Source organism: Nyctibius grandis, chromosome 4 (assembly GCF_013368605.1).
Source record: "Nyctibius grandis isolate bNycGra1 chromosome 4, bNycGra1.pri, whole genome shotgun sequence".
Taxonomy (NCBI): Eukaryota; Metazoa; Chordata; class Aves; order Nyctibiiformes; family Nyctibiidae; genus Nyctibius; species Nyctibius grandis.
The window spans coordinates 2,297,881-2,315,147 of record NC_090661.1 but is presented as its reverse complement, the minus strand read 5'-3'; the positions used below and the strand labels follow the sequence as shown (position 1 = coordinate 2,315,147).

The 17,267-nt window shown below is 43.2% G+C and overlaps 1 protein-coding gene across 1 annotated transcript in view; it reads right to left on the bottom strand.

Moving 5' to 3' along the window:
- The window catches only part of ABTB2 (ankyrin repeat and BTB domain containing 2), a 132,404-nt gene that overhangs the window by 17,858 nt on the left and 97,279 nt on the right, over positions 1-17,267 (bottom strand). Inside the window, exon 4 of the mRNA XM_068398242.1 lies at positions 6,103-6,255. Within this exon, the coding sequence (XP_068254343.1) occupies positions 6,103-6,255 (153 nt within the window). The remainder of the gene's footprint in view (positions 1-6,102; positions 6,256-17,267) is intronic.

Sequence of the window (17,267 nt, the reverse complement as noted above, 5' to 3'; positions counted from 1 at the left end):
TTCACAGAATCACAGAATCAACCAGGTTGGAAGAGCCCTCTGGGATCATCGAGTCCAACCATTGCCCTGACACCACCATGGCAACTAGACCAGGGCACTAAGTGCCATGTCCAGTCTTTTGTTAAACCCCTCCAGAGATGGTGACTCCACCACCTCCCTGAGCAGCCCATTCCAATGTCTAATAACCCTTGCTGAAAAGAAATTCTTCCTAATGTCCAACCTGAACCTTCTCACAAAAAAAACCCCACCAAAACCCAGGTGCCTTTAAATAATTAGCTGTATATATTTTGGATATCGTATTTGTATTTTCCTGCTTGTTATAGGATAGGCCATCAAACATCTACAAAAACATACTGCAAGGAGAAAGAGGTGGAGAAAAAGTGTATATAATAAAATACCAGTGTAGTTATAGGATGAAACAATTACGCTGTCTGTCTACCAGACTAGCTATTATTTTGAAATAAAAGGCAGTTCTGAAAGAAGATAATGATCCTTATACTTTCTGGGAGGGAAAAAAAAAAACAACAAACAAAAAAACCCCCAAAACAAACCCAAAACATTTTACAAAATATATGAAATCAAAATCAAATTTAGGTAGTGGAACATTCTATTTTCCAACACCTCAATAAAAGGAATGCGTTAACATTTCTATGAGGCTCTACAAAATCCTTATCTTTAGATGACTATCAAATGACCTTTATCTCATTTGGAAGGAGCCCAGGGATTACTGGAAATCCTCTGGTTATCTGCTGAGACACTTCTGAATTCCAAACCTGGAAGTGCACCTCCTTCACTGCAAAAACATGGCCAAAGTGGAGGTGTTCCCTGTCTCAGCTGGGCACTGATATGGTCAGACCTTTCATGTTATTTCAGGGCCTTCTCTACTAGTTGCCTGGTTTTCAACACAGGCTCTTGTGAAACTCTTAGTGAGATATTAGCCTGCCAAGTTCCTTTGAAAAATGAGATCCTTTCAACAAGGCTAACCTCTTCTGGAAACTCTGTATGGCCTGCTAGATAAGGAGAACACTCATCACTTCATGGAGAGGATTCAAGATGAATCTTATTCACGTTTTAATTCAGCTGGTCATTTTTTAATGCTTCTGAACTTGCGTTGATGGTGGATGACAAACGGTGAGCAGATGCTCTGAGCGATATGCTGAGTTAGCAAAGCTCCCTCCGCAGCCTGGTGACCGGTCACATTGTACAGGGGAAACCAGCATCTCACCGCAGCTGCTTTCAGAAAGGAACTACATCAGGGTACAATGTGGGGAACAGTCAGCAGAGAAGCAGAGTGACAGCCTTAGAGATACATCTGCAAATAAAATGTGTCTCCGAGGCAGCTGAGTACAAATATTTGATCAGAAGACAAGATCTCTGAAGCACCCAGATACTAGATTGGGACACACATGGTACAGAGCACAAGCGAACAGTGAGGTTTAATGCTAGACATCCATACATCCTAGAGCTAGGCTAGCAAATTAATAATCTTGTTACAGAATCACAGAATCAACCAGGTTGGAAAAGACCTCTGGGATCATCGAGTCCAACCATTGCCCTGACACCACCATGGCAACTAGACCAGGGCACTAAGTGCCATGTCCAGGCTTTTCTTAAACCCCTCCAGAGATGGTGACTCCACCACCTCCCTGGGCAGCCCCTTCCAATGGCTAAAAACCCTTTCTGAAAAGAAATTCTTCCTAATGTCCAACCTGAACCTCCCCTGGCCAAGCTTGAGGCTGTGTCCTCTTGTCCTATCACTAGTTGTCTGGGAGAAGAGGCCGACTCCCACTCTGCTACAACCTCCCTTCAGGTAGTTGTAGACTGCAATAAGGTCACCTCTGAGCCTCCTCTTCTCTTGTTCTACTAAGGGAATTGGTACAGTGTCTTGATGCTACAATATTATGTAGAATATGATGCAATGACTGTATATTATAAGAAGAAGGAGAAGAAGAAGAATCCTATGCCAAAAAAAGTAGTGAAATAAAATGCCATCACTTGAAATCCAGTGAACCTCAGACAATAAAAGTTTTTGAAGGGATGGTACCTGTCTTTGCACACTGTTTCTATTTTGCTAACATGCATGATTCCACCCAGTGCTATTTCCAGCCACTGCTGGAGCAAGGGTGGCAGGGGGACAATTCACCGACGAGCCCTGCAGAGCGAAGAGCAGAACAGAACAGTTGCACGGAGCTGTCAGAGAGACCCAGCACAAAGGTGGGCTGCGGTTCGTGGGGCAGAGCTGCCAGGAGGCCAGTTCAGGCGCAAGAATTTGGAGTTATAATTTGTGAGTTTGACTCGTGGGGCACCTGCAGGCTCAGCCCACGCAGAAGTTCCTGCACGCTCGCTGTTCTGGAGTGGTGGTTTGGCAGCATGCTCTTCTGTGATAGACACGGAGTAGCTTTTTCTTTTGGAGCGTGACAATAGTTAGAGCATCCTCCCAGAGCTGGGGGAAAGGGCTCACATGTGCACAACTGCTGTGCAGCAGCTGTAACCACAGCGGGTTTTCCATGTGTGAGTCGTTACCCTGCAGAGAAGAGAAGCAAACTCTTGCACGCTTCCTAGGGTAAAGCCTGAGCTCCTGCAGTCGCCCAGACAGCAGCTCCCACGTACGCCCAGCTGTGCCCAGGGGATACGCTGAAGAACTGAAGGTGGACCAAGAGACAACATCAGGACAGAGGCCAGAGAACAGGGAAAGGGGTAGGGCTGAGGTCCTAGTCTGGGGAAGGATAGCTTGAAGAGGGATCCAGAGCCTGGTGTGCTCTTTGGGTTTCATAAGCAGTAACTACTACCATAACTACTGGCAGCGAGTGATTTAAATTTGGCCTGAAGTGAGGAAAAAAAATAATAATTTAAAAACCAGTATGTGATAATAATACTAAAATCCCAACATTTCTATTTAAGTAGGTGGAAAAGAAACAGTTCTCTGCAATCTAGCATTCCCCCACTTGTGTTATCATTGCACCAGTAACAGGTGAGTACTGAAGTTGTTTATAAATTGTCTGGCAAACATAAACTGAGAGCATCGTACGAGAAGGCTTCATCCACTAAGAGACAAACAGTTGTTGTGGAAGACTACTGCTCAAGCAGTCTGTGTCAGAGAACACATATTAGAGGTCTGAATTTCAGGTTATACTAATTATACTTTGTTCTTCTGCACAACTTCTCTTTCAGGGATTTCAACATACTCCACCTGCTGCATCACCGCTGCAAGGAGCTATCATTAGATGACTTTTAGCCTGTGCATCATGAGGAAAAGCGAGTTGCAATTTGCCTATAGTCACACAGCAAGCCAGGGATAAATTTGGCTTCAGTTCCAAGATTTCCTTTCCCCCTAAATGTGCTGTAATGGCCAAATACAAGTGACTGCTTTAAAGGATCATATAATGGGCACTGGAAACAAGGCACTGCTCTCTCCTTGTGTTTTTTTCTGTTAGTTTAAATCTTTCATGCAGCTCTTTCTCTCATACCACACATCACAGAACCTCTACTAATAAAACTCAGGCAGGAGAGTTCAGAACAAAGACCTGATCAAGCTTAACTTTGATTTCTGTCCTCTACTACCAAGATGACATGTGCTACCTCAAAGCAGAGGTTGATTCACCCGCAGCGAATTCACACTGCGTACGTCCCTGTGGAGGAACAGTTCGGGGAGTTAAGAGGTGTGAAAGGATCTTAGTTTTCTTCCAGAATTGTCATTCTTTCTGTGGTAACAACAAACTGGATAGAAACCTCTAACATACTCCTCCTCCGGGCCAGTACTGCTAACCCTTAACAACCCAGCAAGTGAATTACCTTATGCCGGAATATCCCACGTGGTGTGGCTGAAGCCACTTCTCACTTTTATTTATTGCCTACATTGTTTTGGACTTCTGGGTTTCTATTGAGACTTTCATTTCGTAGCTGTATCATTATGGCTTCAGCTGAAAGTTACTGAACTGAACCATTTTCACAAAGTTCTGTCTCTAAGTGTTTCCCTTTAGCTCACATCAGCAGCAAAATTAAACACCCAAATCCCTGCCTTCTTTTTTTTCTTTTTTTTTTTTTAGGCATACAATAACAGAATCACAGAATTAATCAGGTTGGAAAAGACCTCTGGGATCATCGAGTCCAACCATTGCCCTGACACCACCATGGCAACTAGACCATGGCACTAAGTGCCATGTCCAGGCTTTTCTTAAACACATCCAGAGATGGTGACTCCACCACCTCCCTGGGCAGCCCCTTCCAATGGCTAATGACCCTTGCTGAGAAGAAATGCTTCCTAATGTCCAACCTGACCCTCCCCTGGCCAAGCTTGAGGCTGTGTCCTCTTGTCCTATCACTAGTTGCCTGGGAGAAGAGGCCGACTCCCACCCCGCTACAACCTCCCTTCAGGTAGTTGTAGACTGCACTAAGGTCACCTCTGAGCCTCCTCTTCTCCAGGCTAAACAACCCCAGCTCCCTCAGCCGTTCCTCATAGGTCAGACCCTCCAGACCCTTCACCAGCTTGGTCGCCCTCCTCTGGACTCGCTCCAACACCTCAACATCTTTCTTGAAGTGCGGGGCCCAGAACTGGACACAGGATTCAAGGTGCGGCCTCACCAGTGCCGAGTATATAATCTATATATAAGGTATATACATATAAAGTCTAAATATATATCTAAAGTCTAAATATATATCTAAAGTCTAAATATATATCTAAAGTCTATATATAAATCTATAAAGTAAGGGACTACCTGTGCTTTGTATGTTAATCTGCACAAAAAAACAGTGCAGAGAGAGAATGAGATGCCTTTGAAGTGGAAGGTTTGGATTCAGTTTTGAAATCAAAAGTCTTTCTAACGGAGAGACTGAAAGAAAAACCATGAAAGCGACTGGAAGGGCTTGTGATTAGTTTAGTCTTCGGCGGTGCCGTTCATCAAAGAATGTCAAAGGTTTTGGCAAACATTAGGCACATATGTAAAATTAGTTTAGCCTGTATTAAGTTGCCTACACTAGCACCTACCATCCACACGTGAGCCAGAGCAGCGTGCGCTTTAACTGACCGAGCACACGTACGTTGGCAGAGAAAGGGGAGAAGAGAAGTGTTCCAGGACTAAGTGTACAACTCCTGCTTTGTGGACGCCAAGTCCAAATTCAGCTGCTCCCTCCTGAAGCCAAGGAGTGTAAATAACTGCTGAGGATCACCTGTTTAGCTTGATTTTTAAGACGACTGGCAGCACTCTCAGTCAGGTACCACGTCTCAGGAGAAAGGCAGGAATTGAGAGCTGAGAATAAGACTAGGAGCCAGCTGCAGCCAACAAAACATTCAGCCATCTAATTGCACCAGGAAACTCACCAACTCATTTAGCTTCACATTAGGTTTTGTGGCTAATAAGTACTACCCTTCAATTCACAAATGGGGAGACAGAGACATAGCAAAAAGCAAGAGCCTTTTTGGCTGCCAGAAGGAAAAGGTAAAAAGCAACAAAACCAGATCCTGGACTCCCAATCAAAAGCCTCTTGTTGCTTTTATTGTTCATGAAAAATAATTCTAAGAGTAAGGGTATATTTTTACTTTTTCAGGTGATTATTTTATCACTTAAGAGCATGATAAAAGTATTATTTATTGTTATTAATGTGTCCTGCCCACTCATTTAACCCAAAGGTATACGGGGGACAAAATTCACTTCAGGAAACAAGAATTTACCTTGTACTAAGGTTCAAACCAGTGCTAATGACAGCAACTTAAAGGGCTACAAACCTGAATAAAATACCTATGAAGTGCTCGAGCTAATTATAAATCCCTGTTCAATATATATGTGAGGCGAGGCTTTTAAAAGGTATGATACTTTTCATCAAGGTAGCTCAAAAAGCAAAGTATGATCTTGTAATTTAAGGCTAAGGCATAAAAAACCAAATACTTGTATTTCAATCCTTCTCTGTCTCATTCTTCCTACATAACTTCTGGCAAGACAAAATCTTTCTACCCCAGCTGCAGTGTTTGGCCAAAGTTTCTTTATCTCTTGGAGTACTAAAAGGTTAAACGTCTATCGCCTGTAGAGTATTTTGAGATCTGGCTCCTGTCAAATATTATAAGAAGTTACAATTACTTTAGCTGTTTATAAAGCTTAGTGCACATACTTCAGCTGCCGGGGCTCGCAGTCCAGTCCAGGTAAGAGCAGTCTGGCTGTCTGCCTGATATCATCACTGTCCACAGTTAAACTGCGCCGGTGCTCAGCGTAGGTGATAGCCACTCTCATCCACTCCATCAGCGGCGGCAGAAGCATGAAGGGTCTGTGCAAACAAGGAAGAAACATCCATCAGAGTTAACATTGATCTGCTATCGTGTTCTGCAATGCAAAAGCACACTTAATCGCTGCCTGGGCACGCTTGTGGGAGGCTGGCACAGATAAAACCCACCTGGAGAGGCAAACCCTGTCCCTGTGCTCAGCAAGGTCACAGCAGGTGGAAGGACCTGGAAGTGGTCAGCCTGGGTTATCTGAACTGCTTCTTACCCAAACGGGGTCCTGCCAGGACATGCAATACTTTACCCCGTGAGAAATAGGGCTAGGCTGAATATAAGGGACCTGCTTCTCCTATTAGCTATAGGTCAGGCCCTATATGTACAGGCTGCTCCACCGCACGCTTAGTAACACTGAAAATGTTCTTGATTGTTTGAAACTTCAGTTAAACCAGGCTAATTCAATACTACCTCCAATTGATCTTTATGTTACATTATCACTATCCGATGGCTCTTCACATCCTACATTTCTTACATGCCAAGCTCAGGCCTCCATTTTTGCACAACTGACCCAAGAATATATGGGTACCATAATACTCTCATACACAACATGTCTCTTCCATTCATCCTCTCAGACTGATCTATCATTTGCTTGATTTTTCCCCAAGGATACCTGCCACCCTGGTGGAAGGCTGAGAAGTGCCAGCTGTAATTGAAAACACCTTTCCCATTTCCAGTAACCAATTTATTAACGCTGGAAAAAAAAAAAGCCCTTTTCATTTAAGCATTCAAAAGAAAATAACTGAGGGGAGTAGGTACCAATTCAATCCTAGATTGCCAATGCAAGGGTGTTTTTAACAGGACATCTACTTACTGCTTTTACCAGTTTACTTCTGTGTCAAACCATCAAACTATCAGGGCTGCTACATTCACCACTTTGAAAACCACCCAGTAGCTCACCAGTCGAAAGACTTTCTTGAAGGCCAGCTTGAATCCCCCAACCCGTTTAGGCTTTCTAACTTGTCCCACACACATGAGATGGGATGAAGCCCTCCAGCACAGCCAATTCACAGTTGACCGACTTCCCTAAGGGAAGGGCAGCAATCTGCAACGGGCATTTGGGAGATGCCTTTCAGCAGTCTGAACTTCAACCCTTTTCTGGCCTACAAAAGAGACATTTACACCTTTTAAATTCAGGTACTTAAGGGAGGAACCTAAATTAACTATCTAGGCTTTCTATGTACTCAGCAGAGCCTCTAGGATAGGATTCAAAGCTCCTGAGATGTGGTGAGGACAGTGAGGTAGGCTAGGTGGGCTGAAAGCACCAGAATTAAATACTCAGATGGGTGAACAACTCAGGAGGAATGGAAAACCCCATCTTACAAGTGATTGTATCTACCAGGTTTGTGGTAGATAAGCTCTTTAGGCCACATCACAGCTTCCCTGACACTTTCATGGTGGGAAGACTGCTGGACAGAGAACCACGTGGATCCAGCACAGTCCTGATCATCTTTATCAGGTAACGAGCCAAACCTTGGTAACTGTTACACACTGCACTGGGCAGCACCAGACTGCGGTCAGCCAACAGAAAATACCATCGAGTCTGCACCAGAAATAAAACGGATCATGAAGAAATTTCCATTCTGTAAAAAATCCACATGTGCCAGGGCTATAAATGGCTTGCATGCACAAGTAGACCTTGAATGTGGAAAACCTGATTTGGGAGGAATGGGAAGGAGAAAGATTTTTGTGTTGTTTATTTTTTTAATCTCAACCGATTTTTCCAAAGGCTTTAAAACTCACCGCTGAACAGGCTGCCTGGTTACCCTGTGCCTGAAGGCGAGCAGACTTTGGATTGCAAAAAGAAATGTCAGGAAGGATGTTTTCCTCATACTGCACTCTTCTTTTATCCAGCTATTTCTTCACACTGTGGGCATGCTGTGGGAACAGCTCTATCTTACTTTGCTCACTGACTCTACCTCAGATAAGCAGCATTATCTCATGATCTGAGCGGAGAGAGACACAGTTCAACTGAATAAAATGCCAACACTGGGTTGCATTGCACTAAAAATAAATGCAATTACTCTTTTTTTCTAGAAAATAGATGCAATTATCATCCCTATGGCCCTCTATCTGCCTCCAGGGAAACATTTCACAGTCTGAAAAACACTGGAGGAGGTGAAGGGGAGAAACCTTCATGGAAAATTAACCAGGAGATGCTGCAAGCTAAAGAATTAATTTCTGTCTATGCATTTCTGTCTGTGCCATGTTCTGTACCGTGCACTTTCCTCTGGCCTTCCTGACATTAGAAGCATTTGGCAGCTCATTAAATTCTGCACATGAAGCGATCCAGCGCTGGGAAACTGGCATACTCGCAGCAGTACTTCACTAGGGACACATGCTGTCTGATTGCTGTGAAGAAGAATGCCACTGTTGCCTTGTTCAGCTTCTTGCCATGAAGTTGTCTTTGAGTGATGCCACATGGAAACTGGGAAAGTGCACTCTTCTGAGGATTTTTAACAGCCCTGGGGCCAGGACATTTTTGGCAGAGGGAACTTAATTGTCTGCAAAAGAGGAAAGACCTCCACAGGAGTTAGAAAATTCTGTCATCCTTCCTCTGCACTGAATGCTTGGACAACGCTCTTGGAGCTTGACTTTCAGAGGTGAGCAACACTTGCTACCTCAGGTGAAAACGGTAGGTCTTGCCAAAAGAAAGAGCCATGCTATCAAATCCCTCCCTCTGCCTGGGTCCCCAGGAGGGTCCACTGAGAAGATTGATGAAGAAAGGAGGAGGCAAGGCAGGGAGGAGACATTTTCCCTGCAGCCACCTCTCTTCTCCTCCTGTGCTTTTTTTTGCTACAGCAAAACAAAGAGGGAGCCAACAGTGACAGCAATGTCAAGAAAGAAAAACCTTGTTCTTCTAAACAAGAACCTCCTTCTTCTAAAGCAGGAAGGAAAATACTGTCCTAGTGGAAGCAGGTGAGAATGGCAAAATTTGTCTCTCTTGGCAGGCTGAGCTGGTCCCGAGACACACATTCAACAGAGAGTCTTCCATCCAGCCTGTCCCATACTCTTCTAAATGGTTGACTGAGCAGCTTTCTCTTCCCTTCCCCTGTAACAACTGCTTTACAAGCCTCTGCTAACATTTTAAACACATGCAAGCTTTAGCATCGCAAACCACTTGTAAATATCAGAATACTTATGGTCAGAATAGGGTAGGCCATGATAACTCCCCCGTATTTGATTTACTTAACGTATACAGAGGCTATATGTGCAGAGAAGAATCCCAAATTTTAGAGATCATTGTTTTTTTTGCAAGGGATTGAAAAAAGAAGAAGGGCTTTCAGTGCAGTGCAGTGAGCTAATGTTTGGGTTTAATGCTGGAACCAAACTCTATGGGAGACTCACGTGCAAGGAGCAGAACTATGTAGAAGGAAAAAAGGCAGGAATAAGACTAACCTGCACCAAAATGGTGAATCATGTAGGAGGAGATGCATTGTTTGAACTTTACACCAAGACAGAAAAACCCCAAGGATGGCAACAGAACCAAAAAGAAAACAGAATGAAGTCTCATTAATTGGAGAAGGGAAAAGACTCTGAGGCAAGACAGAGTATCCAAAACTTAAACCATGTCATACTGATGTGGAAAACAGTGGCATATTTACAGTTTGGATTCTCAAACACTAAACCCCTCTTCAAGCTGCAGGAAAAAAAATATCCCTGAGTATGTAATTATATGTGAATAAAATAACAACAGAAATGATGATTTCGAAAAAACACAAAATCTTTGCTCCAAAACACAACCAGCTTAAGTCAGATTTCAAAATAGTTCACTGAATTTGCAAAATCTTCCCACTTCTACAGAGAAAAGATAGGAATCACCATGCTGGGTCTGATTCAGGGATCATCTCAACAAATGCCATCTTTCAAAGCAGACAGTCCCAGATCTTCACAGAAAAAGGAAGAAATTTAATCACAACCAACTGGCCCCCAAAAGAGTGTTTTTCTGAGTTCCCTTGAAACAATAACTGGCTCCCATCGTGGAAGGTAAGAGTTCTCAAATTGTAGTGCATCATTATCAAGTTACTAAGGTCTTGGCATGGATATGCCATGACACTGACTTCCACAGTTTAGCAAGTTACCCTTCAGCCAGACACTAACGGAATGAAAACCATCTGGATAATATTGTATCTATTGGGATCCTTTCTCCACTGAATCTGCCTTCACAGTTTCCTCTGCTTATAGAATATAAAATGGTCCAAAAATAGTTTAAATCTAGAACTGGCAGCTCTGATCTTTCTTAGCAATCCTAGTAACCACAGACAGAAATACCACCTTTTCCACCCTCATCTGCAAACACTTAGAAATAAGGTGCAGCATCAGGCAGGTTTTACTCCACATTAAGTGTAAATGGAAGTAAAAACTAAACTCAAGCTCACGAAAAAAACCATGAAGTAATCATTAGGAACTCGCTATGAATCTTAAAAAAGACCCTCGAGTCTGTAGTTTGTTTATTATAATCACATTTTGCAAACTTTGTTTTAACAACAGGGAAAAGATCCCATTTTCAGGCGGAAAACAAGTACTCGTGCTGCTCTGGAATGTGCCATGTGTAATTAGAAAAACACATTTGCAACATCTGTATGCTGTGGCAGAAGGAACTCTTGGTTTCTACACAGATAGAAAATAATTAAAACCAACTTAAATTGTATATAATTGATTATAAGAGTCAGATAGATATACACGATAGTTTTATGTGCAACAATATGGTCATAGTTATGGGGTCAAGGATGTGACTGACTTCCATCTGCCTCCCCCAGACACACTCAGAGCTGTTTGATCCCTGACAGGCACTGCAAGTACCCACCTCAACAGAGGAAACGTGGAGGAAGGGAAACCACCAGTCGTGCTCCTCTTGCTCCTCCCAACTCCTTGACATCCTAAAATTCTCCATAAACTGAAAACTACTGCAAACAATCTGGGAGATGAACTATTCTCGCATGACTGTGGACCTAACTGCAGCCTTGACCTCAATGAATACACAGCTGTATGTTGAAATCACTTGCAAGAAGATCAGATGCAACTGTAAGGTCTGACTGGCTGAATCTCAGGTACAGAAAACAGAACCACAGAATCACAGAATCAGTGAGGTTGGAAGAGACCTCAGGGATCATCGAGTCCAACCGTTGCCCTGACACCACCCTGTCAACTAGACCATGGCACAAGTGCCATGTCCAGTCTTTTCTTAAACCCATCCAGAGATGGTGACTCCACCACCTCCCTGGGCAGCCCCTTCCAATGCCTAATGACCCTTTCTGAAAAGAAATTCTTCCTAATGTCCAACCTGAACCTCCCCTGGTGAAGCTTGAGGCTGTGTCCTCTTGTCCTATCGCTAGCTGCCCGGGAGAAGAGGCCAACTCCCACTTCACTACAACCTCCCTTCAGGTAGTTGTAGACTGCACTAAGGTCACCTCTGAGCCTCCTCTTCTCCAGGCTAAACACCCCCAGCTCCCTCAGCCGTTCCTCGGAGGTCAGACCCTCCAGACCCTTCACCAGCTTGGTCGCCCTCCTCTGGACTCGCTCCAACACCTCAACATCTTTCTTGAAGTGCGGGGCCCAGAACTGGACACAGTACTCAAGATGTGGCCTCACCAGTGCCGAGTAGAGAGGGACGATCACTTCCCCAGACCGGCTGGCTACACTATTCCTAATAGAGGCCAGGATGCCATTGGCCTTCTTGGCCACCTGGGCACACTGCTGAGTGTGACTTGCCAGTGACCTGTGCGTGGCAGCTTGTACCACCAGACCTGCAGAGATCAATTCTACACATCTCTGAAGGACCTGGGTCTCAAATACCATCTCTGACCAGCCTCGAGCATCCTCACATGGTCACTGAGACACAGGCTCTTCCCACCACAGAACAGTGGCTCTGGCCAGGTCATTTGCATAGATCTGTTAAGCCTTTCCCCACTCCTATAAAAAGGTGACTGCCCTGGTTTGTAAGCCCAAAATGCTTCCCAGACAAGCCCTAGCTGTGGTCCAGCCCCTCCAGTTGCTCTGGAGAAAGCAGCGATTGCGTCTGCTGGGCACGTGTGGTAGGAATACACCTCCCTGCTGCCCCTCAGACCTGCCCAGACCTGCACAAAGGATGCTTCGCAGCTGCGTGCCCCTCAGAAATTGCTGTCTGGAATTTTTGCTTTTACAATTTAAGTTTCTGAAAGCCAAAATTGTCTTGTGCTGAGTTACATGGCAGGTCACAAACTGCCTCAAACTTTCAGCTGTCCTTCAAAATCGACTCACATGGAAAATCTTAGAAAGTCCCTTTGTGTCCTTGTTTTAAATACTACTACTTTTTTTTTTTTTTTTTAATTAGCATCATTGGCTAAGAGAAAATAAATGGCTGGCACGTCTTGTTCCCCCCCTGAACCAGTCTGACATGTGGCAGCTCAGTACCCACAACCCACCCCAAGGCGACCCACCGAGGAAACCTTGCTGTGTGCTACAAATTTGTGCAAATGATTGCAAAATGTACCCGTTTGCCTTTGCAGTGGGACACAAACACAAACTACACGCATTAAAGAAATGAGCCTGTACCAACATGCTATGTGATAGGCAGAGATAAACACGGGCACAGAGCCAGAACGGGTTGTCTGCTATTCTTGGATTAGCCTTGATCCTGTGGGCAGAAAAACCAAGAGATAACTCCTACGGTTCATCCCAGCAGCTACGCTGGCAAACTAAAAAAAGCCATTGTTATCTGCAAGCTGATTTATCTGGGGTCAGTGTGATTCTTCCCTATCCAGTGCTGAGACTCCTCCTTCATAATTATTTTTTGCCCATTATACTTAATTCCCAAAAGCACTAGGCAGGATTGAGATAACAAGCCTCTTAGTTACGACTTCAATCTGATTTGCCAACATGCATATGTTAAAAACATATGCTGGTTCTCAAGCCAAAACCAATCTGCCAGATTCAATCACACAACTAATTTTCAGGGCCCAGTTGTAAAATCCTGAAGGCAGAGCATTGCCATGCTTGTGAAAATTGCCTGAAGCTCCCAAGTTACAACTGTGTGAACAAAGAGCCAGAAAGATAAATATTTTTGTGCAGTTCTGGAATGCTGAAAACTGTTTAATTAATTATAACTGCAAAAGTTTGTTCAGCTAAACAAAGACAATCCTCACCAAGGCAAAGGGAAATAGGGAAATGTTTCCCATTTACCTCACAGCACAAGCCAAAACCTAATTAATATTTCAAAAGAGAAATTTTCAAACACAAAATAATGGTATCTAGAGGCTAAATATTTCCAAGGTTAAAAGATGATTCTTTCATTTTCAGGGCTAAGAAAAAGTTGATGAAACTTCTATTCTTCTAATTGCTTGACTGATGCTACACTTCTGTGCCACGTCACCCTCCTGTGAGCACGGCCTTCTTGAAACGTCAAGCTCACCTGATGTTTACGTCAGTGTTTTCTTAATGGAAATCTAAGTAATCTTTTGGCTTTTCACATTTCTGCAGTCTGAGAAGTTCCAGAAACTAATTTCGAATGAAGGCATGAAGAACACACCAATACTGTGGATGAAAAGAACTGATTTTTGAGCTCTCTTAGGTACAATGATGTAATGCGTGAACTGAAATCAGGTACCCACTCCATCCAATAGTGTAATTACACAACCCAGGTTCTGGCTGCTGTATTACAATCACAGAAAGTCTCACAAAACAGCCAAAATTTCAGAGTCTGTTTTCTTCAATAAAAGGCAATCAAGCCCACAGGGTGTAGCATTTGTGAATGAATAGGCAGTAGTCTTCTAAGTCAGTGCCAGGTAAAATACATAAGCTCTGACATTAATGAAAGATGAGAAGGAGGAGTAACGTCACTGCTGGATGAAATAGATACCAGTGGGGCATTTTTTAAATTATTATTTTGCAAGAGAACATCACTGTTGTAATGGCAAGCTGCTCAATGAACATATTTCACCTATATCTTCAAGAAGCTTCTGTTTTGTTCCTCAGTTCTTGTCTTAAAATATTGCAGAGGTGCTGTGTGAAATCCCCTCACTCTTCCATTTTGAGTTTAATTCTGTGAAATCTCCCAATTTCGAACTCTTTTTATGTTTCTATCACTGTGATTTTTATGGTCATATCAATGGATATCAATGAACCTAAGCAGCACTACAAATGGCAGACATAACTGCTTGACTCTGGGATTCTCATAGGTGGACTTAATTGGTACAGCTCAAATTCTTTCAGTTTCCAAATATCCTAAATTTAGAGTACATGTGCATTACATTTCACCCTTCGGAGCTGTAGTGCTTCTCAGCAGATGCCACAAATTCCAGCTATTAAGTCTGCTTTCAGCACAGTTACTTACAGATCTGCTAGCACTGCTGCTGAACAGTCTCTTGCTTTGGCTGTTACACTGTATGAACCTTCAGTGAATTTCAAATAATATTATGTTTCAATACCTCAATATATACCTGCAGGAGATTTTTCAGTAGACAACAGTTTGGTCTAACCAAGAACAACGCAGACAGGACGTGTAAAATTAAGCTAAGAAGATTTTGCCGCCTTGGGTTATTAGTAGCCTCCTGACATCTCTACTGAACTGTGAAAACCACGTTGCTTTCTCTCAGAAAAAGGTCTACAGATCTAAGGCCAGAGTTGTAGGCCTCAGATCTAGGCCTAGGTCTACAGATCTAAGGCCAGAGTTGTAGGCCTTAGATCTAGGCCTAGGTCTACAGATCTAAGGCCAGTTCCTATTATAATGAATTTATGTGCTGCAGACAACAGCCATAGTTGACAAAATATCATGAACTTTGGTATGTCTGGTCTCAAGTCTTTCAAGCACTGTCAGCTCATAAAGCTAACTCACTTAACTGCTCTCCCAGTTTCTTCAGGACAGTGTTATCCACCGATGCATTGCAGAATCTAGCAGGTAACTTCAACAATTCCTCAAAACACATATATTTCGACACCAGAAGCAGGGGGAATCTTCACAAATGACAATCTTGCAAACGAGAGGTGGAAAGGCGCTTACCTTCACATCTTGACACAATCATGCACGCAGTTGCCAAGACTACTAGCACAAATAGGAGGCCAGCAGCATAAGCAGTACTTCCCTACAAAGCACCTTACCCTACTACCAGAGTTTTGTATCTCGTGTACTCTGAACTACAGAGTTGCACATTTTATGCTGAGTTTGCAAATGACTGAATAAGACACTAGCAATGTTTGTTTACACCCATGACATCTACAGTGCAGGCTAGGAGTACATTAAAACACATCTGTCATACGACTCGCCATATCAAGGTTATCTGTTACCCCATCTCTCTCTCTAAAAAGGCACACTTAAATAAGAGATTAGATAAACATTCTAATGGGGAGCAAGAGAATGGAGTTTCCTTATATGCAGCTAAAACCTGTTCTCCCAACAGGTCCAACCTGCTTCGCTTTGACCATCGCTGAGGGTGCAGCACTGTGGTTACTACAGGAACACGGAGGAATTTCAAGCTCCAGCTACCCACTCAGCTAATGACTAGCATGACAACACGATAACTTTTGTTTCTAACACCAAATTACAAGGATATTTTTTCTTTTCAGCCCTGTTAAAATTCTGCTGCCAGAAAGCAGATCTAAAATCATGGAAGCATCGATGAATGGTATGTTAAAAATGACCAAGTAAAACACGCATCACTTCTAACACCACGTGCAATGTGCACAATTATTCTTTTTCAGCTTGTTGAGAAAAACGTTATCATTCAAAATCTTCATCTGCTCTACACTTCATCAGCTGCTGCTTGAATAAACCTTTCTACCTATACCCATGGGAAATGGATATCTTTCTTCCCAGAGTTTTTATCTCAAAGAAAACTGGAGAAACAAAATTATTTGAGAAATAAACTAATTTTTATTTGCCTTTCTTCACATCAGGTACCTCTGAGCCCTGACTGTGTGAATAAAGCTATACACATTGCCAAACCTGTAACACATCACTATCCTGGGGCAAATGCCCTTTCTACATGTACAGTCAGATTAACTTAGTTTGGCCACTTACCCTTACGCATATTGAGTGTCTCAACACATAGACTTCAGCAGACTAAAAGAGGTTCCAAAGTGAGTTAATTAAACGATTGTAACTTCTTATATGAGGAAGAATGGGATGGAAAGTCATTTAAGGAACATGTTTCTGTGACGTTCTAATGCATTGACTCTTCAGAGAGAACCTTCCTGAAGGATCTGGCAGCCCCAACAGGGAACTGAGCACTGACTACCTGGCACGGTGCAGTGCTGCACAGAGGTAACTCTTAATTACACAGTCTGAATGCTGGAAGCAATATCATTACAACAGGATACATTCTGAGTAGGTTATATTAGTCCTGTTATAATTTCATGCTAATGTGCTTATATTCCTCTCAACTAGCTTAACTATCTTCTCCTAGTACTGCATCACGGACAACTCATCCTTAACTGCTGAAAAAGCCCACCCATTCTGTCTCAGAAGGACCCCATGTTTCTCTGGAAGGATCTTTTGCATTTCTGAAGGAAGCCGAAGAGGTGAGGAATGGCTAAGTGAATTCCTCAGAGTAGCAGAGAGTTTTCCAGCACACCTCAGAATAAAAACTTACAGCTTCTATCTCCCCACTCTGTTCTCTAGCCATGATGATATACTTTCTAATCCCTAGAAGAAAGAGCTTTAGGCACAAACTCTTCAGTGGAACTGGAGTTCCCAGTAGTTTGACTCCAGACTGAAACTACCCCTTTCAGCAGCATCACTCCAGATTTACACTGATAAGCAGTAAGAGCAAAACACAGCTCCGGCTCTTTCCTCTCTAAGCAAACACATTAGACCAGCATGCATTGTATCAACACAAGGTTGTTCAGCTCCAGAAGAATCCACGAAGCTGAATCAGCTCAGACACGTAACTCATTTGAATAGGATTTGTCTTGCAGAGCAGACGTGCTTTTTGAAACAGTCAGTTCAGCATTTACTGTAAAAACATGTGATGAAAACAGTACAGTTTGGCTTCGTAAGTGACCACCAGGTCATGGCAGTACCTGCACTCGT